This window comes from Leuciscus leuciscus (assembly GCF_965113295.1).
Source record: "Leuciscus leuciscus genome assembly, chromosome: 22".
Taxonomy (NCBI): Eukaryota; Metazoa; Chordata; class Actinopteri; order Cypriniformes; family Leuciscidae; genus Leuciscus; species Leuciscus leuciscus.
The window spans coordinates 24,602,541-24,624,966 of NC_138746.1; the positions used below are offsets into that span (position 1 = coordinate 24,602,541).

The 22,426-nt window shown below is 35.4% G+C and overlaps 1 protein-coding gene across 1 annotated transcript; it reads right to left on the reverse strand.

Moving 5' to 3' along the window:
- Nucleotides 1-694: 694 nt before the first annotated feature.
- Nucleotides 695-15,462, reverse strand: pyroxd2 (pyridine nucleotide-disulphide oxidoreductase domain 2). Its single transcript, XM_082154484.1, has 16 exons — nucleotides 15,282-15,462; nucleotides 14,378-14,397; nucleotides 14,189-14,282; nucleotides 13,873-13,946; nucleotides 10,401-10,556; nucleotides 10,139-10,292; nucleotides 9,927-9,988; nucleotides 8,767-8,864; nucleotides 8,531-8,672; nucleotides 8,273-8,407; nucleotides 6,482-6,554; nucleotides 4,965-5,121; nucleotides 4,586-4,740; nucleotides 2,387-2,493; nucleotides 2,079-2,199; nucleotides 695-1,916 (listed from the first exon to the last, which is right to left on the reverse strand). Exons 1-16 carry the CDS (start codon nucleotides 15,397-15,399, stop codon nucleotides 1,846-1,848), a joined length of 1,737 nt encoding a protein of 578 aa, XP_082010610.1. The 5' UTR covers nucleotides 15,400-15,462; the 3' UTR covers nucleotides 695-1,845.
- Nucleotides 15,463-22,426: the final 6,964 nt, after the last annotated feature.

The following is a 22,426-nucleotide window of genomic DNA, read 5'->3' on the forward strand; positions in this document are numbered from 1 at the left end:
AGTCCTCCGCCAAGCAGTGTAGTTCCAAAGAGGTTGCCATGCAAGTTGATGCAACACATGTAGAGAAAGAAAAAAAAAAATCACAAATGGCGGTTGCGCAATGCGCAGTAATACTATGTAATGCGGTCAGATGTATTTTGTTTTACAACGGCTTCGAACGCGGCTCAACCAATCAGAATCAAGGACCGGAACTACCCGTTTCATAAGATTAACAGGACCATACACACATTTAGTAAGCATAACCACAAATATAAGCTCAAAGTGGTGGGCACTGGGATATTAAAGTGACATGCTATTTCGTAGGCAGAACAATAAATAAGTGGCAGTAACAAATACGATAAAGTAAAAAAAGTATTAAGAATAGTAAGTAGTCCTGAGTACGAATACTGAGGTAGAAGTCTCAGTGTCTGAAGCGGCAGTAAAAAGTGTCTGTAAAGTGTTGCAGAGTTAAATGAGTAAATACAGAAGGTGGCAGTGAAAAATACAATAAATAGTAAAAAAAAAAAAAGTCTTAACACTTTGGCATAAAACTGCTCCTTAATTTCAGAATCCTCTCTGTCTGGATATTTCCATCATAGGTTAAGGACAAAATCTAGTCCAGGCCTTCTTTTTTTTTTTTTCTGGTTCATCTTCAAGAAGCAGTTTCACTTGGATATAGCCTACATCACAATAAGAAAGAAGACACCATTGCATCTTGCATTTCATGCTGACTTTAATCCAGTTACCACACAAATAAAAATAAAAAAATAAACATTTTTAAATTCACTATGTTGTTTATTTTGGCAAATCAATCAAACAAGATAAAGAGATGTTAAAACCATGGCTGAACTTTTCATCACACTTGAAATTACTTTTGTGTTATGTGGTCTGTTGTTTACTGCACATTTGGCATGTTTACTGAATGGATTTTCTGGATTTTCAAGCATTCAGGACATTTGCATACTGTGTGTAGTTTACATAATACTGTTTATACTGTAAAAAAATAGGAAGAGTTGTACTCAGGTTAGAAAGTTATAATGAACAGCCTTAAATTAATATTTATTTTTCTAGAGTCTTGCCTGCGTGCTCTGATGTGCATTGAGAAATGACATGCATTAAAGAAATCATTTTATATTATTTTATGTAATTCATTTATTTGAGATGAAATCTGCAGTCCTGCATCACTGGCTTCACAGAGCAGAATTGCAAAAATTAAGAATTTAGAGGAAAACAATAAAGCTTCAAAGACCTTTTACTTTCATAGCACCAAATTAGTTTATTATCTATTATCACAATGATATAATTTAAGTTATTATAAAAACAATGTCATAGCTTTTTGTCAGTTATATTTATTATAATTGACTACATGATCTCAAATTTCACAAAATAGGGTAATATTTTGGGAGTGTTTCAAAAACTGTGCAAGACAGAAAAAATATTACACAATGTCAACAACACTTAAAGGGATAGTTCACCCAAAAATGAAAATTCTGTCATAATTTACTCACCCTTAAGTTGTTCCAAACTTCTATGAGTTTCCTCCTTCTGCTGCACTAAAAAGAAGAGATTTTGAAGAATGTTGGTAACCAGACAGTTGAAGGCACCCATTGACTTCCATATAGGAAAAAAAATACTATGGAAGTTAATGGGTGCCGTCAACTGTCTGGTTACCAACATTCTCTAAAATATCTTATTTTGTGTTCAACAGAAGAAAGAAATTCATACAGGTTTGGAACAACATGAGGGTGAGTAAATGATGACAGACTTTACATTTTTTGGGTAATCTATCCCTTTACTATTTGTCTTCATCTCTCTTTTCATTGAAATATCCCACTGGAAAGGTACATTCCCTATCGAAGGCCGAGATCACAGTCGCTTGAAATCTGCCAGAACATTGAGAGCTGAATTCCAGCCGGCTGAGCCCATAACACCTCCACCTGAATGAGACAAGCTCAGATAAATGTTGGAGAACACAGGGGAGGTCATGCATGTCAAGCTCAACATTTACCTGACCTGGTTTTATGATACTTGATATCACACTGATAACATTTCTAAACCCAATACGTACTGTTTAAGCTTTTATTTATTCAGGCACAGACCTGGATGGCTGCCACTGCCACATAAGTACAATCCTTTGACGGGTGAGCGGTAGTCTGCGACAGAGGGCAAAGGTCTCGCCAGGTAAAGCTGATCCAAAGACATTGAGCCATGAAATATATTCTGTTGCATAAAAAATACATGTAATTAATGTTTTGAATGATATGACGAGCACATTTACAAAAATTAACTGAGATTTTGAGACAATATTATATATTAGATTCTGTAATAAAAATTAAAAAATATATATATACATTTATAAAAAGTCCATGTCAATGTCTATAAAATGAATTAAATGATATGTTCATACCCCTCCAGTGAGACCAAAGACCCTCTCAAGATCAGGAGGGGTCAGGATGTCTTTGCCCACTATTGACTTTTTAAATCCAGGTGCGTAACGTTCAACACAGTCGAATGCTGTGAAACGGGAAACAAAGAACCTATTACAACAAAGATCGTATTACTTCAAGGCATGTGATATCACTGTGGTAGCACAAACTGTGTCACTGGGTTTAAAAAGTAGGTAGTTCCTGCCCGCCTATCAGAGTGGGAATGTTGGGGCGGTCTTTAAAATGCAGAAAATATCACATAAGAATCTAGTCAAGAAACCCTGTTCTTGTATTATACATTTTATATTATACATTTCTGAAAGATCATGTGATTTTACTGTATTACTGTACACCGGTAGTGTATATATTACAGTGTTGGGGTTAACGCATTACAAGTAACTTCATTATATGTAATCAGATTACTTTTTTTGATGTAACAAGTAAAGTAATGCACTTTACTTTTCAGTTTAATTAAAATGCTTAAAAAAAAGTATGCTACTGATTTAAAAATCTCTCTTTTCTCCATAATGTAGTCACTTATACATGCAACAGACAAAAAGTACAAAAGTAACAAAACACATGACTTTCAAATTTCAATAAAAAGAGTTGTACAGAATGCAATATAACCCGTAATGTTAAAGTCTCACTGTAGTCAATTATTTGATCTCTTAAAACTTATCTTTGATCACCAAAAGGACATATTTAAAAGGTTTTCCTTGAAAAAAATTATTCATGCCTTAAAATAGCTTGAATGTAACTCTACACCCTTGCCTAATTTAGTATATGTGGTCCTATGAATATGCATATTAGCCCCGCCTCCACTCACTCGCACCAGCAAAGAGATCCACTCGTTGACAATTACACGTTGACGTGATTGGTTACAAGTTTTAAGGAGAAAATACTCAGAAATGGTGTTGACATAAATTTGCCCATGGTTTGTCTTAAAGCATTTCTACAACACCACATAGACATATAAACAACATTAAAAGCTTGATTTTCACCACAGGGGGACTTTAAGAGGTCTTTTGTTTGTCATACATAGTTCTAGGGGTCAGGAAATATTCTAAGTGGTCAGAATATAATAATATTTTAAATGTGTTTTAAAAGAAAATGAAGGTGTATGTTATTTAGGCTATGTTTAGGCATTACTGCATTAAACACTTGCAAAAAAGAACTTCTCAGTAAAGAAAAAAACAAACATCTGCAAGGCCTTTAAGAGAGCGAGCCTCAGCCAGGAGAGAAAAAGTAACACACAAGTAATTTAACGCATTACTTTCCATAAAATGTAACGTTCACACTGTCCGTTTTTGGGATTGAAAACTGCATTTACTTACATGTGTGAGTCTTGAAATGTCCTGTTCAAACAGCAACTTGAATACTGTCTGTATGAATGTGCAACGCGAGTCAAGCCTGTATTCTACGAACCATAGCGACATTGACCAAATATCAAAGATAACGTCCATAAGGCTGAAAAGTCTTATGGATGTCTTATGGGCACTCTTGATACGACAAGAGTCCAATCAAGCCTCAAGTTCATCCATTAAATGACCATTAACCAATAGCAGCTTTTATATCTGGGTGGAGAGCAAAGCATATGAGTCGCACTTAGAACACAAAACTACACGTGAAATCCACACGTACCAGATGTGGGCCGGATCTGGGCCGACACTATGTTGCTGTCTGGGCAGTCTGCGTGACATCACTAGATTTAGGTGACGTCATCACAGGTTTGCGACAATACGGTTTCGGAAAACAGTCGTGACAAGCTAGTTGATTTCTTTAACGAATAACGATGCATCACACTTTGGAAGTTAAGCAGCAAGTTAAGTCGCTGTACGGAAAACACAACTCTGTATGACAGACAACTAGTTTAAAATGTACGGCTGTGAATTCGGTTATATAATACAGTCATCACTCTCGTGTATAACTGAAGTGTGAACATAACCATATTAAGGACTTAAATACAGGATTGACAACTGTATTCTGCAGCTGTGTGAACGTAGACTAAATAACGTAATTAGTTACTTTTTTAAGGAGTAGCGCAATACTGTACCATATTACTTTAAAAGTAACTTTCTCCAACACTGTTTGTAAGACAACCAAGACCTTTTACATACACAATCCTTATTATGCCTGTGCCAGCAAACGGCACACAAGAATGCAAATAAGGTACTAGGTACTTGTGTCAGCAAATCTCTCCTTGTCCTCGCCTGTCCAAGAGCGGCGACCCTCCATCAAATATGGCGTAAACTGGATGAAGAGAGACGCCACATGACAGCCGGGGGGCGCTAGAGTCGGATCTAGCACTGAGGGAATGGTCATTTCTATCATAGGCCTAAACAAAAAAATCACCAGAAGATGAATCAGGATATAAAGTAAATTGCTGTGGTTTGGTGCAATGAATGGAAAACCCTCACCATAAACCCCAAACCCAGAGCAACAGATTTGCTGTCACTGAAACCCTGGTCATGACTTGCAAATTCACATGTCCTGACGCCTTCATGTGTGTGTAATGTGCAAATATTAGTTTTTCCATTATATGCAGCAGGTTTTGCTGACCTGGAGGATGGGCGTCCCTGCTGGCACTCCATGTAGGCCTCCTCCAGAACCTCCACACTCTCACAGTTCAGGTGGATTGAACACTGATGATGTGGACCTGGTTTTCCATCCGCACTATTCGGAGCAGCCAAGAAATTAGGCAGCTTGTCCAAAGCCACTGTGTATTTGCAAAAACAGAGATCAGATAATCCCAATCAACAATTTCTTGTAAGGAATCGACAGCTTTTGCAAGACAGCACTGTTTATATTCCTAAAATATTCTGCCTCGAAATTTGTTCTACATATCAAACAGCAACTTAATTAGACCCAAATGCTTAACATACAAGTGTGTAAATTCTGCCTGAGGCGTTTAGTTTTTTATAAACTTTGTCCCCAGGTTTCACAGACAAGGCTTAAAAGCCTAAAGTGCTTTATAACGCGCAGCTTTGTATGATGCGTTGACGTAATTTCCACTGACACAGGAAGCTAAGGCGGGACATATTGAATTGCCCCTCCCCCTTTTCAAATAGCCAATAGCGTTTAGTTTACCTCACAGACTGCAAGTCGTACTTGACAGCACCATGGAAGCAAATCCGAGCGCTGATGATACGTTGGATTCAATAGTAGAGGTGTGAATAAATTCTAGCCATTTCATTTTTAACCAACGTACAGTTGGAAAATGGAATAAAACTAAAGCGTTTAAGCAACCGAAGACACATCTCCAACCCATATTGCTCCGTGACGTGTCAGCGGTATTATAGCATAGGGGACGGGACGCTTTAGATTCTACCAAGCTGATGTCAAGTCTGTAGTGATGTCATAAAAATCCGTGATCCATTTGTAAATGTTGAATGCTTATATCTCCTAAATGCAAATTTTGTCATTGTTTGGAACACACCATCTTATTCATAACCTTAAGGCTAACATATTCATACTAAAAGCTAAAAAACTTAAATTTAGATTTCAGGGGGCCTTTAAATAGTCCAAGACTAAAATGCATTATTGAGTTGTTTTAGCTGAAAGCAATTTGCACTGACATATCTTGAAATATGTCAGTGCCATTGTTTTGTCTCAAGATGCACATCAGTAATGTTTTTTTCTATGGCATGTTTCTGAACTCAACTAAGCTTAATCTAAGGCCTATAATTTTTATTATAATACTATAATTATAATTAGTATAAATTATTGAATTATTAATTAATTATGAATTCATATTTATTTAAATTAATAATTGGAATTAATTAATTATTAATTCATTATTAATGAATACTTATTTCAATTAAATTAGTGACTGAATATTCACCATTTAAATTAAACGACAATGAATTCCAGCTGGTATTCTTTCATGCTTCTATTGCATAATGAATTATCTTTGGTCTTGTCTTGTTTGCTTGCTAAGTATCAAGATAACGACAAAGCTTCCTTTAGTATTTACAAAGAACCAACACTCTTCTTTTGCTGCCTTGCAAACATGTTTTTAATGAGAAAATGCACATTTGGTTCAATGAAATGAGTCGTTAAATCATCTGTAATCATACCGTTTATCTTGGTAACAGGAGAGGTGTAGTCGATCTGATCTACGGCTCTGATGAATGCCTCTGGTAGGACACCCTTTACCAGGACAACCACAGACATCAATTATTCAGAATTGTCATTAAGATTTAAGTAAAACGGTTGTTAATTTTTCCACATTATTATTAATATTATTTTTACATTGGATTAATAAAAAGTAGGTTCAATGGGATTCTTAATATACTGTATATATATATTTCTACTGTAAACCGAACTAACACTTGCATGTGGACAGTCAAGTCAAGTCATATTTATTTATATAGCGCTTTTTACAGTACAGATTGTTTCAAAGCAGCTTTACAGAGATAACAGGAAAATAATGTAAAAAAGTTTGTTTCCAGAAGAAAATAGCATCACAGTCCATCTTAAGTAAGTTCAGTAATGTTTAATTTTTGTTTTAAAATTTAAAACATTTATATACATATAGGGCCCTATTTTAACGATCTGAAACGCAAGTATCAAGCGCTAAACGCAAGTAACTTTGTGGGCGGGTCTTGGGCGCTGCTGCTATTATACCGGCGGGATAAATGACTCTTGCGCCCGACGCAAATCTAAAATGGGTTGGTCTGAAGTAGCTTCATTATTCATAGGTGTGGTTTGGGCGTAACGTGAAACAAACCAATCAGAGCGACATCTCACATTCCCTTTAAGAGCAGGCGCGCTTGTTCCATGGCGGATTTGCCAGGCGCGCGCCAGGAGCGGTTCACAGCCAAGGAGACCGACGTTCTCGCCAGGGCCGTAAAACACAGAGAAGTGACATGTATGGGGATGGGAGAAACCCACCCAAATTAGCTTCGGTTAAAAAGGCGTATAAAAATTTGGGTAAATGTGTAAGCTAGATTTATGTCTATTTTTTCACATCTTCATGGACACAACAATGATTTCCCTCATGTGTTAATAGTTTTCCTTGTAATAATGTATGATTTGCAAAAATGAGAACTGCTGCATCTGTGTGTAGATGAGAGAATCAAAGTCGGTTGTTGAATCAAACACTACATTGATTATGGCCAAGAATGCGCCCTTAAAATAGCATATGAATAACATGCTCCACTGACTTTAGACTAGGTTTTTCCTGGTCAGTGGCGGAATTGTTTTCTAAACCTGCAAAATAGCACCAGGGAACGTTTGCGCCGAAACACGCCTCCTCTTTGCGCTGAACCGCCCCCGGGAGCGCAAGTTAATTACCTAGTTTACCGGCGTGCGTCTGTGGATGGAAAAGTCTGCAGTGCGCGGGTGCAAAATAGGAATGATACATGCGTCGGTGTACAAAGTCAATTGCGCTGGGTGCAAGTTAAGGCCCATAGCCGCTCTGGAGTAAACCGTGATGTCATCGTCCAGCTCAGTTCAGTTATTGTATAATAGTGTCAATGCAGGCAGATCAATATTATTGTTGAATATTAAATTAAATGTTAAATGTTAAATGTTAAATGTTAAATGTTAAATGTTAAATGTTAAATGTAATGCAAGCAAGCCAAGCCAATGGCAACAAAGGTGTAAACTGGTGGAGTGTTGTCAGTTAAAGAATAAGGTCACTCCTTGAGTAAACAGATAATGTGACTCTTGCTCAAGGCAACAACTGAAGTACACAGAATGGGATGACAGTAACTGTGGAAGGAATGACCTAGAAATTTCTATAATCATGAGGTCATGACCATATCTAAATGCACTGATGTAAAAACAAATGCTCTTCATTACTTTTAAACATTTAAAAATGAGCAGAACTGGCATGATCTCGGGACATACCATCAGGGCTGTACCTGTGGGGTGAGCTGTTTGAAGGTGACGTAGGGAGTGGCGTTGGACAGAACCACTTTACTGCGGACTTCAGTTCCATCTTTCAGCACAACACCTTTGGCAGAACCACCCTGACCGATAAGGACTCGTTCAACATCCTACAGGCCCCAAGAAAGGCGACAGATTAATATCCGTGGGACAACCGGTTCTTTTGAATCAATATGGCTTGCACGGAAACAATGGCTCAAGAAAACGGTCACACCTTCTTCCTGAATACCTACTCTGTCTGTAAAAATATCTGCTCCGAGAGATCGGGCGGAGCGGGCGATTGATTGAGACACCCCACCCATTCCTCCCTCCACGTAACCCCAGGCACCTTTCTCCTTCTCCAGCTCACCCATCACATGGTGCAGCAGGACATATCTACAAGATTAAGCACAGTTTATCATACAGTATCCACAACGTCAATTACAGGATATTCAGTTCAAACACAGAAATGTCAAACTATCCTCCTCACCCACTTCCAGGATTATTTGGGCTCGTGTTTGCGCCAATCACAGAGTCAGTGGCTAATGTGGCTATCAATGGCTCTGATTCAAACCAGCGATTGAGCACCTACAGACAAAAAAACTCAAATTTCATCAATACTGTGTGCATTTCAGGAAACATCCTCGAACTTTAACTTATTTATCAGGCAATGCTCAAAATAAATGATGCATATTTTGATCTATATATATTTTTTTATGTATTTTCAGATCAAACTTTTGAATATACAATACTGGTTTAAAGTTTGGAATAATTACATATATATATATGTGTGTGTGTGTGTGTGTGTGTGTGTGTGTGTGTGTGTGTGTGTGTGTGTGTGTGTGTGTGTGTGTGTGTGTGTGTGTGTGTGTGTGTGTGTGTGTGTGTGTGTGTGTGTGTGTGTGTGTGTTTATTTATATTTATGTATATATATGTAATTATTCCAAACTTTAAACCAGAATTGTATATTCAAAAGTTTGATCTGAAAATACATTTAAAAAAATATATAGATCAAAATATGCATAATTTATTTTGAGCATTGCCTGATAAATAAGTTAAAGTTATTTATACAGATTTATACATTTATACAGTTATTTATAAAGTTATTTACACAAAATATATATACAGTATATATATGTGTATATACAGTATATATATGTGTGTGTGTGTGTGTGTGTGTGTGTGTGTGTGTGTGTGTTTATTTATTGTGTTATATATATATATATATATATATATATATATATATATAGTAAAAAATCGTAATATTGTGAAATATTATTACAATTTAAGTGAATCTGCATCCATCAGTATTCAGCAGCCATTAATACAATACAGTGACAGACATATTTTAACCTGAGCACAATCCCAACAATCTGAGGACAACAGACCTGATTTCAAGATATTGATGTGAGCAAATGTAAATGTACACTGCTTGACCACTAGAGGACACAGTCCTTAAATTTCACAGAGACACTCAGACCACTGTTAGTTTTACTTCTTGTTTGGCTTACTTTGTGTCAAATTTCTAAGAGAAAAATAATCACATAATTGTTTTTGGATTGACATAGGGTCTGGCACTAATTCAGTCAAATATATTCAAAAATGTCATGTATTTCTTTTCTGTCAAGGTCAGGAGGAGACATTACCCACCTTCATAACTGGAGCTGTAACAAGTTCATAGAAATCTGGTATATTCTTTCCCAACTTCAACCCTTTAAACACAGAGGCACATGGATTTTACTTCATTGCTTCAGTTTTATAAGCTCTAGCTTTACAAGACTTGCTGGCTTATTTCAGCAGCAGCAGAACAATTGTGGAAAATCTGGTTTATTGTCTGTTATATAACCATGAAGCATCATTACCAGACTTCACCAAAGGTTTCAAGCTCCTCAGGGCAGATATTCTCTTTCTCAAAGAGCCTTGAGTCAGTCCTGGAATGTCAACGGGTGGAGCATCTAAAAGAGGGTGGATGGCACAGGCCAGTGTTTCCAAATAGGTTAAAAACTCAGGATAGACCTTTAGTGATAGGACAGAGAGAAAAAAAAAAACATATAAAATTCATATTGAGTTTTGCTTTTTACTGTCACATGCAAGCTCATGACCTCTTGACATTGACATAAAAACCTTGGCATCTTTCTCTGAGAATTTGCCAATCTGTTTCTGGGTCATTGCCATGTCAGCTCCAAGCAGTAAAGACCGTGGTGTCCGCCCTCCTACGCCCTCCTCCAGCATCGGGGTAAATGAAAAGGGGTCCCTCATGTACACCTTCAGGCCGTGTTTCTGCACAGAAAGACACACTGCTGTCATCTTAGATTAAAAGAAAAAAGCAATTAATCAAAAAATAAGTGTGCTATTATTAAGGTGGGATTCGTGTAAGGTTAGGGACAGGTTTGGTGGAACGGGAAGGTTTAAAGGTCCCATTGCATGGGTTATTTTATTATTTTAGTATGTTTTTTAGTCAAAAGTTGTTATAATTTAGAAATAAAAGGCATATTTCCTAGCCTGATTTTAGCCTCGGATTTGAACGCTCTGTTTGAAGGGGCGTGTCTGCTGTGAGACTTCAGTGTAAACGCCCACTGCTGTAATTGGCTGACATGCTTGCATATTAAATATTTAGCATTACATGTGGAACTCTCTCGAAAACTTTTACTATTACAGCTATTATACGTTTTTACTATTAGCTATCGGGATTAACGAATCGTGAGAAGTTTTTTAAGTATTTAGATCTATTCCCATCACATAAAAGGTTGCAGTGATGAGCATTGAGCAGATGACAGCCTGTTGATCACGTGAAGGAAGATCTTATCATTGCAACGCAGTTTCTGCACTCTCACTAATGATTTCACCAATGCAAACATGAGGTAAGTACAGTAAGAGCTTCGTTGTGCAGTGTAACAGCGTCATTGATTTCATAACGAGTTTTGGCAAGTGTCCAGATAAACTTGCGCTGTGTGATTGACAGCTTGGGCGATTGGAAAGGGATTGTTCTTTGATCGCTTTCTGTATATATATTAATCACAGTTTAAGTAAGATTATTTTCATCCTACTAAGAGAAACGACGTGAAGTTGATCGTTTAGTCACTGGCTTGATTTACTAATGCATAAACAGTATTGAACGACTTTGAGAGAAAGATTATCCATCTGAACTTGAACAATCACACATCAGAAATTCACATAACCCACTGGTTCTTCAGAGCCTCGGATGAAGGAACTAAAAAAATACTTTTGTGTTCATTTGTACATCCAAACACTGAGCAACTGCCATGCTTCGCTCGTTTGCAAGCCATGATGTCTCTCGAGGAAAAAACAATATCGCACTCGTGCAGCTCATTTTCTCATGGGCGGGCCAAATTCTTTTTGCGGGCAAAGAAGAGAAAGGGGAGGTAACCTTTCCCCTTATGACGACATAAGGGGAAGATTTCTGGATTTGCCCGTCTGAGCTTTCATTTTCTCAAAAATACCCAGGGCTTGGTTTACACCATCAAAACGTCTAGCCACTGGGGGACCATAGGCAGGCTAGGGGAACTCATATTAAGGTTAAAAAACCTCATAAAGTGAAATCTTCATGCAATGGGACCTTTAAGGGAAGACTCAACAGTGTAATTATAGATGTAATTACAGAAATTGATTACAGCTGTAATGACATGCAGGTGTTTTGTTTTTAAGTACAATGTAAAATATGTACACAATAAGTGCAATGTATCAAATGATTAATTTAAATGTTAGTGCATCTTTAAAGACACCTCATATAAAGCGGGACATATGTTTCTTCCCCTTGTGAAATAGAAGTGTGCTTATTGTATTGAATGTGCACTTGTAGTGTGCTTTAAATCTTAAAAGTATATATAAAAAAAAAAAACTGTACTTGCAGATAATGAAATAAAAGGCCACAATTTTAAGGTTACACTTTATTTTAAAGTGTCTTTGTTACACTGTAATTATACATTTAAGTACAGAGTAATATTAAGTAACTACACATACTTACCATATGGTTATGATTAGGGTTTGGTGTGGTTTAGGGTTAGTTGCATGTAATTATGCATACTTAACAGTTATTACTATAGTAATTGCATGCAGCGTGTAACAATGACACTGTAAAATAAAGTGTTACCCAATTTTTTGACTGTTTCTTAACTCACTTAAGTTTTACTTTTAAAGTTTAAATAATTGTTTTAATAATATTTTATCATTCTTTAAGTACGCTTACTTTGATGAGTTGGCAAACATACTAAACTAAATTTGAGTATAATTTGAACAGTAGTGTGTTATTTGATGTTACATTTAAAGATAATATATTTTAAATGTACTAAATTGCAACTTTCATCATTACAAATGTGTAGGCTAATTACAAATGCATTTAAATACAAGTTTCAGTAGAAATAACATTAAAGTATATTTTAGTTTACCATTAATTTTTGTCGGTATATTCAAAAGTACAATAAAATCATATTTCAAAGAAACCAGGAGAAATTATGAAATTACATATAAAGATTTACTTAAAGTCAGCATAAAACCGAAGTTGTGATAGTCTTTATTTTCCTATTGTGACGTATCTGAGTGAAGCTGCTTCTCGAACAAGAAAAATGTAAGGCGGGACTTGATTTTGTCTTTTGGGAATTGATTGGATGGTTGTGGTTTTCTATTGCTCCAAAACTCTGGAATAGTCTTCCTGATACTGTTCGTTGCTCAGACTCGCTCTCCCAGTTTAAAACTAGATTAAAGTCGCATCTCTTCAGCCAGGCATTCATATAATCCTACAGTTCAAACTACAATCCGGCCTCTAGCTCATAAATGCCAGAGGAGAACTGGCCCCCGACTGAGCCTGGGTTCTCCCAAGGTTTTTTTTCTCCATTAGGTCACCTGATGGAGTTTTAGGACACCATTAGGTCACTTGATGGAGTTTTTCGGTTCCTTGCCACTGTTGCCTTTGGCTTGCTCAGTTGGGGATATTTTGGGGATATTTAATTTAATTTTATCGATCAATAAATTCCTCTTGAAACAAACTTTGTTGTATTATTTTAATTTAATACTGTGAAGCTGCTTTGATACAATCTGTATTGTGAAAAGCGCTATACAAATAAACTTGACTTGACTTGACTTGACTCGATGTCATGTGAGTGACAGGTTGCCACGCCCTTACGCCAGTAAACACATCATCACAGAAGAGAAGAGAAGTCACTGCAAGGGTAGCGGAAGTTATTTTGATTAAAGATTACCAGAGCACATGAATTAAAAAAATATATAATAATGATATTCACAGATAAATCATTTATAGTAAAAACTGCAATATTCCATAAAGAAACAAGAATTGTCAATTTGGATTTCATGGAGACTTTAAGTCCAACTTAAGTATGTCAAAGAAAAGCACACTTAAGTTAATCTAATTGCAATATTTACAATTAAAACATTACATTCAGTTCACATTTAAGTTTGATCTTTTAAAGTATGCTATATTATTTTCGTAATAAGTAGGCTACTCCATTTAAAAGTATGCTAAAGTGTACTTCTTTTTCACAAGGTTTGTCAGGTCTGTCTAAAGCGCTTCACTAAAGATAGTCAAAAAAGGAAGAAGAGAATGGGGCATGTAATGTAACACCTTGAGCTCCAGGTCCTGGTAGATGTGTGGACGCAGCAAACTGAGCAGATACGAGGCCCTGGAAAAGTGGAACCCTGAACATAAAAATAAACAGCCATTACAGTCATGCAAACTAGTGATCCAAAGCAGACACTCTTTTTAATATTTCTTTAGGGCCAATCATCAACTTAAACCTAAAATTCTTAGACTACATACTGTATGAGTTCTGAGTTTCTAATTACTGATGAAAACAAAGTGTTTTGAGAACCAGAACTTGGCCACCAGTCTGTAAGGGATTCAGGCAACCTTGGTCTGGGTGATAAACCAAAACTCGCACCTGGAACAATCTCTTCAGATACGGCTGCTCCTCCAAGGACATGTCTGCGCTCCAGGACTGCTGTTTTCAACCCTCCCTTCTGCAGATATGCTGACTGGGCAAATTACAACAGAACGTTTCTTGAGATGAAACTGTTGTGCAATCATTAGTCAGCAACATATGTTGAGAACATATCTAGTGTATACTTACAGCGATAAGGCCATTGTGACCTGAAAAGAAAGAAAAGGGTTTTAGGCTGTTCAAAAGAGTCTAAATTCTACAATCTTTTAACTATCTGTTGAATAACTGGTTTTGATGTATTGAATGCTTGCAAGTTTTGCATTTGAGACAATAGAGATTCCGTATAGCTATTGTGCAACACCTCATGAATGCGGCATTCATTTCTCCTGAAACATGATGATTGTGAAAGAGTGTGAGTGTGGTTCAAAGTATGCAGGAGTTTGAGACAACATTTTTAGAAATGAATTTTAAAAAAGTATAAAAAGTAGAACACTGCATGTTTTAATTTACAGTAGCAAACTTTTATTCCTGCAGGGGGAGCATGTGGGCTCAGCAGGGCGAATTCCATATTAAATCACATTCAAATCTTTGGACGTTTTTGGTCTCACTGGGGACGTTTGTAAATAGAAACCCTTAATCGTTTAAAAAATATCGATCCCAAAGATTACCATATGGAATACACATTTAAATTCCCTCAAGTTTCTATGAAATAATTTTAACAAAACAATCCTCACAACGACTCAAACACGACTGTCATTGGCCCATTCTGAGGAGCGATGAGAAAAGTAACAGGTCCCACGTGACTAAGATGTCTATGCGATACTTCCATAACAGACTGAATAATAATTTATAGTCAATAAATAGTAAATGTATAATAATTTAGCCAACGACACTGAAAAAAAAAAAAAAAAAAAAAAAAAAAAATACACTATGAGGAGTTCACATAAAATAATTATTATTTACAACCATATGACCAATCGGAGAAAACGCACGGGCAGTAAGCCCCGCCCACTGAAGCACTCAATTTCGTGCACATTGCTATGCTACATTTTTATTGTGTTTCTTTAGTCCGTGCATTAATGTCATAGCATACCTGCGCCGATAACAATCGCGTCATATTGAGGTTTGAGGGCAGTGCAGCTGTGGTTACCGCGCCGTGACACTGAAATAAACCCTCTGTGCGCGCGACATGCCCCGACAGCCGCAGCCATGATGAGTCCTGACAGCCCTCAAACCCGAACCCGAAGCTTTAGCTTAAACTCCTCAACTCCTCCCCTCAACACTGTATATTGGGGGGAAACTCTTATGGAAAACTCCCAAGTCCAAGGTGTTGTTCTCCTTTTCTGAGAACATTCCGCCCCCACATGTAAAACAGTTCTTAACAATCAGAGGCTAAAGATCAGGGGCCCGCGCGATAAGGCATCTGTGGAAAAGCAGGGTAAAAATGTAAAAATAAATAAATTACACAAATAAATAACATTAAATAAAATAATATTAAATTATTAAATAAAATAATAATTAAATAACGGTTATGACATTGCAGTACAATATTGAGTAAAACATTTAATAATGTTTTATTATATAATTATTATAGGCTATAAATAAAATATTATTTTCCAAATTGTATAATATTTAATATTTAAATAATATATTTTTTCACAGTAAATTGGCTCTTTATGCATAAAAATATATACGCTATAGGCCTATTTTTACATTTTAGCATGTAAAAACACAAGGATTATCACTTCACATTTGGAGATGATGCATCATGAGATCATGAAACAAATATCATTTTTTGGACATAATACCATGCACCATGCATGTTTTTTGAACCAGGGCTGTCATTCACATTCAAGTTTGGTGGTGACCTCACTTTAGTAGCCTAGAGCAAGGTAAAAAAAAAAAAAAATTTACTTACATTTTTAAGTACAATCAACTTGGATGTTTAAGTCATTTCAACTTAAATTAGATTAAACTGACTTAAAAATTAGTTGAATCTAGTATAACTTTAAAAAAAAAGTAGCAAACTGGTTAACTTATTTTGATGAGTTAAAGCAATGTAAAAAACGCATGTTGTCATAACTTATTGATCATATAATTTCTTACAGTACATAATAACTTTTTTCCAAGAAAAATCTGATTATTTTTTCTACATGCAGTCCTTGCATTGATTCTGCTGTAAAGCATTTCTTTTGCTGGCAGTCACTTTTATTACTGTTTTCCAGTGACTCAAATTATTCGGAGGTCTGAAAATGTGCAGAATATAGCATTTTTGAATTTACTAATAAGTGGATACCATAGACTACAAAAGTGAAGTGAAAAAGTCAGTTGGATTCATTGTAAAATCGCCAACCTCTCAGCTTGGTAAATCGTTATTCATTGTTAACTGTATGTTGTTTTGCGTGTCTGGATAACTATTCACACACTGAACATCTAACTTGTTGATAGTGTTAGATCAAGGTCCAATGTTAAGTAGAAATGTGATGGTCAAAGGGTGATTTAAAATAAACCTGGCCTTTTCATTAACCTTGGATTGTATTAACCGTGTTTTATAATCTGTACTAATGGCATGCCTCAATATAAACAGTTAACATAAAGTGAGAGAGTGTTTGCTCCTTCATAGAAGCACATAATAAAAGTACACATCAAGATAAAGTTATTTGAAAGAGCTTTGTCCTTTAATACCCTGGTACTCCAGGCACAAGGGAAAATCACAAGACAGAGCCAAATGATCTCAGATCAGAGCCACAGAAGCTCCATTGTCTTGATCTGCTTCTTAAACCAAATATGAGGGCATGGTGACAACTGATTATACAAGATAAACAGATATCACCTGTCTGTGGCATGCCTGCGTTCTCAGAGTTTGCTTTCTGACCAAACCATGTGATCAAAAAAACAACAACTTTGCAAGCAAAATAAGAAGCACAAAGTTATATTAGAAGTGTTCTTTGACGTCTCATTTAAGAGGATAGTTCACCCAAAAATGAACATAGTGTCATCATTTTATCACCCTCATGTTGTTCCAAACCTGTTTTGTGTTTCTTTCTTGTGTTGAACAAAAAAAAAGAAGAAATTTTAAAGAATGTTGGTAACCAGACAGTTTGACGGCACCAATCGACTTTTTTTTGCCGTCAACTGTTACCAACATTCTTCAGGATTTCTTCTTTTGTGTTCAACAGAAGAAAGAAACTCATACAGGGTTGGAACAACATGAGGGGGAGTAAGTAATGACAAAGTTTTCATTTTTGGGTGAACTATCCCTTTAGTTTTGATTATAAGAAATGAGAGGTGAAATGGCATGCAAAAGAACAACAACAAGCAATTCCGATTTTTATTATTATTATTTTTTTTATCAATTCACTTTTATACATAACTTTATATGCAACAATTCCCTTTTATATATGATTTTATAAATGACCATGGCTACCACAGCTGTTTAATTTGAATTATAGCATACGATTATTTTTATTAAGTAAAAATAATTTTATTTAATATTTAGTATTTTGTATGTAAAATTTATTATTTTAAATGAACAAATAAATGGTTTATTTTTTAAATAAAATAGTAACCGCAAGGGTAAAATAGTAGTTCATTATTTAACATAATATGGACAAAATTATTTGGAAACAGGAATATCTTTGCATGTTGTGCAGAGGCATGTCGTCCACTAAAAGACTTAAAAAGAAAGAGTAGAAGAAGAAGAAGAAGAACAAGAAGAAGAAGAAGAAGAAGAAGAAGAAGAAGAAGAAGAAGAAGAAGAAGGACAAGAGCTGAGATTTTCACAAAGCCCCATTATTTTATTCCAGTAGGTGGCAGCAAAGACTTTGAGATGTCAGGGGCAGGACTCTTGTCCTCAAGATCCTTAATTTAGAATTTAGATCATCTAGGCCTGGTTTCACAGACAGGGCTTAGATTAAGCCAGGATTAGGCCTTTGTTAAATTTGGACATTTAAGTAGCTTTTATAAACATGCTTTAGAAAAATAAAAAACATTACTGTTGTGCATCTTGAGGCAAAACAAAGGCACTGATATGCCAGTAAGTTGCTTTGGGTTAAAACAGCTCAAACATGCATTTTAGTCTAGGACTAGACTTAAGCCTTGTCTGTGGAACTGGGGTTTATTCTTACAGATAAGCCTAATACCTGAGCTATTTACACAAATATATATATTTTTTTTTTTACTGCTTGTGCAAATTGCTTGATTAAAATGAGCTTAAGCAACACAATTGCTATACATTTTGTCCTAACTTAATTTGATTGTGTTCAATCTGCTTAAATATATGTACAATTTAAGTTTACTTAATCCGTTTGTGTTGGATTACATGAATGATTTGTGTTGCATTAACTGAAGCTGGGCGGTAGTTTCCAGCATGCATTGCATATGGTTGAATTAGGAGAGAATAAATGTTCAAATTAAGTGTTATTTTATGTTGTTGTTTTTTTTTTTGGGGGGGGGGGGGGGGGGGGGGGGGTTGAGAAAATGAGAAAAGGCAAGACTTGATAGTGTGTAACTGTTTAATGTTCAATTACATTGGAATTACTAGAACTATTAAAATTACAGTGGGTTATCATTGTGGAGAAGAGTAGAGCATTTTGTTAGGCTGTGGACTGATTCAATTACTTTCAATTGCTTTGGCTGAAGGAGCATGTAAATCTTAGCATTTAAGATGCTAATATGTGCTACTGCTAGTAAATAGTTAGCTAGTCAATCAATCCAATTGTGTGTCCCTAAAATAAATGATATCTTAAAGGATGAATGAATATGAATACCTGAATCATGTCAGGGAGCCTTTAAAAATTCATTTTGATACTATACTCAAATGGGTCACTTAAAATGACTTCATTCCACGATGTTGAAGTTACTTGAACAAATTATGTTTGTTTAACGTAACCCAGTTATGTGAAACCTGTTGACATAAAAAAGTTAATAAAAGCCAACATATCATTTTATACTATGATTGAAGTACTTCCAATAAGGTTTCATTTGTTAACATATAGAACTATCAACGAACAATACTTCTAACATTTCTGAATCTTAATGTCATGTTCAACATTTACCAACAATATACAGTTTTAAAATCAATATCTGTTGACATCAGTTAATGCGCTAAACATAAAGATTGTATTTTTATTAACTAACATTACCAGATTAATAAATGCTGTTAAAAATATTGCTCATTGTTAGCTCATGTTAGCTAGTGCATAATGTTAACAATAGAATAAAACCATATTGTAAAGTGTTAGCTGAGATTTACAGTTTCAGCATCAGCCTTTTATATTCATTCTTGTTCACTTGACCTAGACTATTTGAGACGTCATAGTTAATTCGAATACTGTCTCCTTCTATTATAAGACGCATCAAATAAAGATGCTTCAAGGCCATGCCATCAGAAGAATACTTAAGAAATGTTCTCGAGAAATCATCTTGACTGAAGAGCCCGTCTCTTCAGATCATAAGTGCTTCTTTCTCTATGTTAAATAGATGATGCATCGACGTCATGCTGATGGGACTGCAGACAGCTTTCAGAGACACCTTTTAAAAAACAGGAGGTTTGTGGCTTTGTGCATTCCACTCAAGTAACAGAAGATAACCAAAGCTTAGGCCTTAAATGAATTAGAAACTCAATTCGAGCCTGTATGATGTGTAATTGCTGTGACGCGGTACGCAATATCATTGAACTTCTATTTGTTTTGCTTATGCTGTGAAAAACAACTCCTATTGATTCAGGTTCTCAGAAGGAAAAGGAATAAAGTAGCCCGCTATTAGACAATCTAGGGTTTCCCGACACCTCTATCATCGGGGAATTATGGTCAAGACTGAGAGATACTCTACAGGCACGCCAGCTTGGCTTTCCTTGAAGGAACACATCTGGTCAACACACAGTCAACGTTAATTTGATCAAGGCCAGGGAATTTTGTTCTTGTAAGCGAAAATTAACACTTCATTCCCTTCGTCGGCAGAAATTCTACACCGTGGGCTCGCGTCCGAAATGAAATTAGCTGAAAATGGTCCTGCTCTAAAGTATAATTAGCTCATTGTTAAGTAACCTTATTAATTTTCTTCCAAAGAGATGATTTTGAACCTTTGGGTCAAGATAATGATGATGTTTACTGTCGAGTCTCTGAAGGCTGATATGATTTTTGTTATTTTTATTATGAGTGCTAGAAAAAAAGCTGGCATTCAAAATCTCATTATAAAAACTGCAAGTATAAGAATAACTGTATTGATATCTAAAAATCATCTGCAAAAATGAGTAATGACATTTGGAGACGTTTTTTTTGCTCTTTCGTCAAATTATTTTGTGTGTTATTCAAGAACGGTTAGACTTATCAACTTGAATTCCATAACATGTTGTCAGCATGGTCTGAAGATGATCTGAGCCAATTTTCGAGAAAATCAGATGAACGGTCTAGGAGTTTTTCCTGAAAATTCATAATGGTGGAACGATGGCTATATGGTTAAAGTGGTAGTTTAACCAAAAATGAAAATGTTGTCATCATTTTCTCACCCTTATGTTGTTCCAAACCTGTATGAATTTCTTTGTTCTGTTGAACCCAAAATAAGATATTTTAAAGAATGTTGGTTTTCAAACAGTTGACGGTAGTCATTGACTTCAGTACGGAAATACTACGGACGCCAATGGGATCCATTAACTCTTTGGTTGACAGAATTTAAATTTTTGGATGAACTATCCCTTAAAAATGGTCCATGAGCCTGGCAGAACTATTATTTTTCAGGCTTGTTGGTCTCATCCCAAAACCCCTCTAAAACTATCAAAATAAAGACCAGGTAGGACCAGCAAGCCATCTTAAGATGGTTTATGTTAAGTACATTTCCTTAGTTTTTTGTTTATAACCTGACAATTGCTTTTCTGAAGCTGGGTGTAGCTCTTGTGAGTCAAATCTTTTCAATCAACCAGTCTGAACAATGAATCAGACTGAATCAGTTTGAGCAGAAAACCGATGAAGAACCAATGCATGATCTAAAAGTATCAGAATGAACTTGATAGCATCACAGTTTTATTGACATTCATAAGAAACAGAGGGTAACACTTTATTTGACAGTGTCCTTGTTACATATATGTTACATGTATAGTAATAACAGTAAGTTATGCATAATTACATGCAACTAACCTTGGCTTCAACTAAACCTACCCTAACCCAATATAAGTACATGTAGTTGCTTAATATTACTCAGTACTTAAATATATAATTGCACTGTAACAATGACCCCTTAAAATAAAGTGAAACCAAACAGAGTTGATAAATACCTTTTAGAAAATATATTTTTTTCAGCAAAGACATGTAAATTAATTTTAATATTGTTTATAGTAAATGCAAATTACATTTAGAGTCTAACTGGATTTTAAGAAATGAATCAATGCTGCAACACAGTAAACACCCTTTTTAATAATAGCATAATAATAATTAAATATAATAGAAAAATGTGTCACCCCGGTGTAATTGTATGTAATGATGCAGTTTTAAGACAAGCTACAGATCCTTTGGATTCACAGTGGGAACATTTTTATTTCTGCTAGAGCAGCACATAATAATGCTTACCATTACACTGAATCTAACATACGCTTGTATGTGAGTTACTGAAGACCCAGAATGAGATGTAGGCCTACTGTATTGTAAGGAGAAAAACAAACCACTGGAAGGATTGTTGTATTACATTAAATATTATTTTTTTTTTTTTTTTTTTTATTTTTTTTTGTCTTGTCAATTAGTTGTTGCTTCAGTTGACCTTTGTCAACTCCTTCAGGTTTTGTCAACTCCCGCATATTTAACACCGTCAGATGAAGGTTTCAATTAATTTTGAAATAAATATTTTATTCTTTTTATTTTATTTTTTATTTATTGTGTTAAAATATTAAAACATCAACTGAACTACATGATATTACGTCTGATTTACCTAAGAACATTGATTAGGCCTATATATGTTTAAGATTAAAAGTAGAGATTTAAGGAATTTAGGAACTGGATTGTTATTAATAACCTTAACCCAGAAAAAATAATAATAATTAGAGATTTGTTTTTTGTTTGTTTTTTTACTTAGCACCTTTACTGAACACCATATTACATAATTGAAGACTTAAACGCTGTTGTTGGATGAATCAAATTAAAATAGCATTCTTTTTAATGCGTCTGAAGGAGTTGACACAAATTAAGTTATGACGTGAATTAATGTACGTTTTTCTAAAAATGTGTGTGTGTGTGTGTATGTATACTATAT

What these genes read in the sequence shown, in the direction of transcription:
- pyroxd2 (XM_082154484.1), bottom strand. Translation starts at nt 15,399, where the DNA reads ATGGCTGCGGCTGTCGGGGCATGTCGCGCGCACAGAGGGTTTATTTCA. An exon ending in GTCACAATGGCCTTATCGCT is followed by an intron (nt 14,283 to 14,377) that starts GTAAGTATACAC and finishes TAATTTGCCCAG; the next exon opens with TCAGCATATCTGCAGAAGGG. An exon ending in TGGCAGTGGCAGCCATCCAG is followed by an intron (nt 1,917 to 2,078) that starts GTCTGTGCCTGA and finishes TGTCTCATTCAG; the next exon opens with GTGGAGGTGTTATGGGCTCA.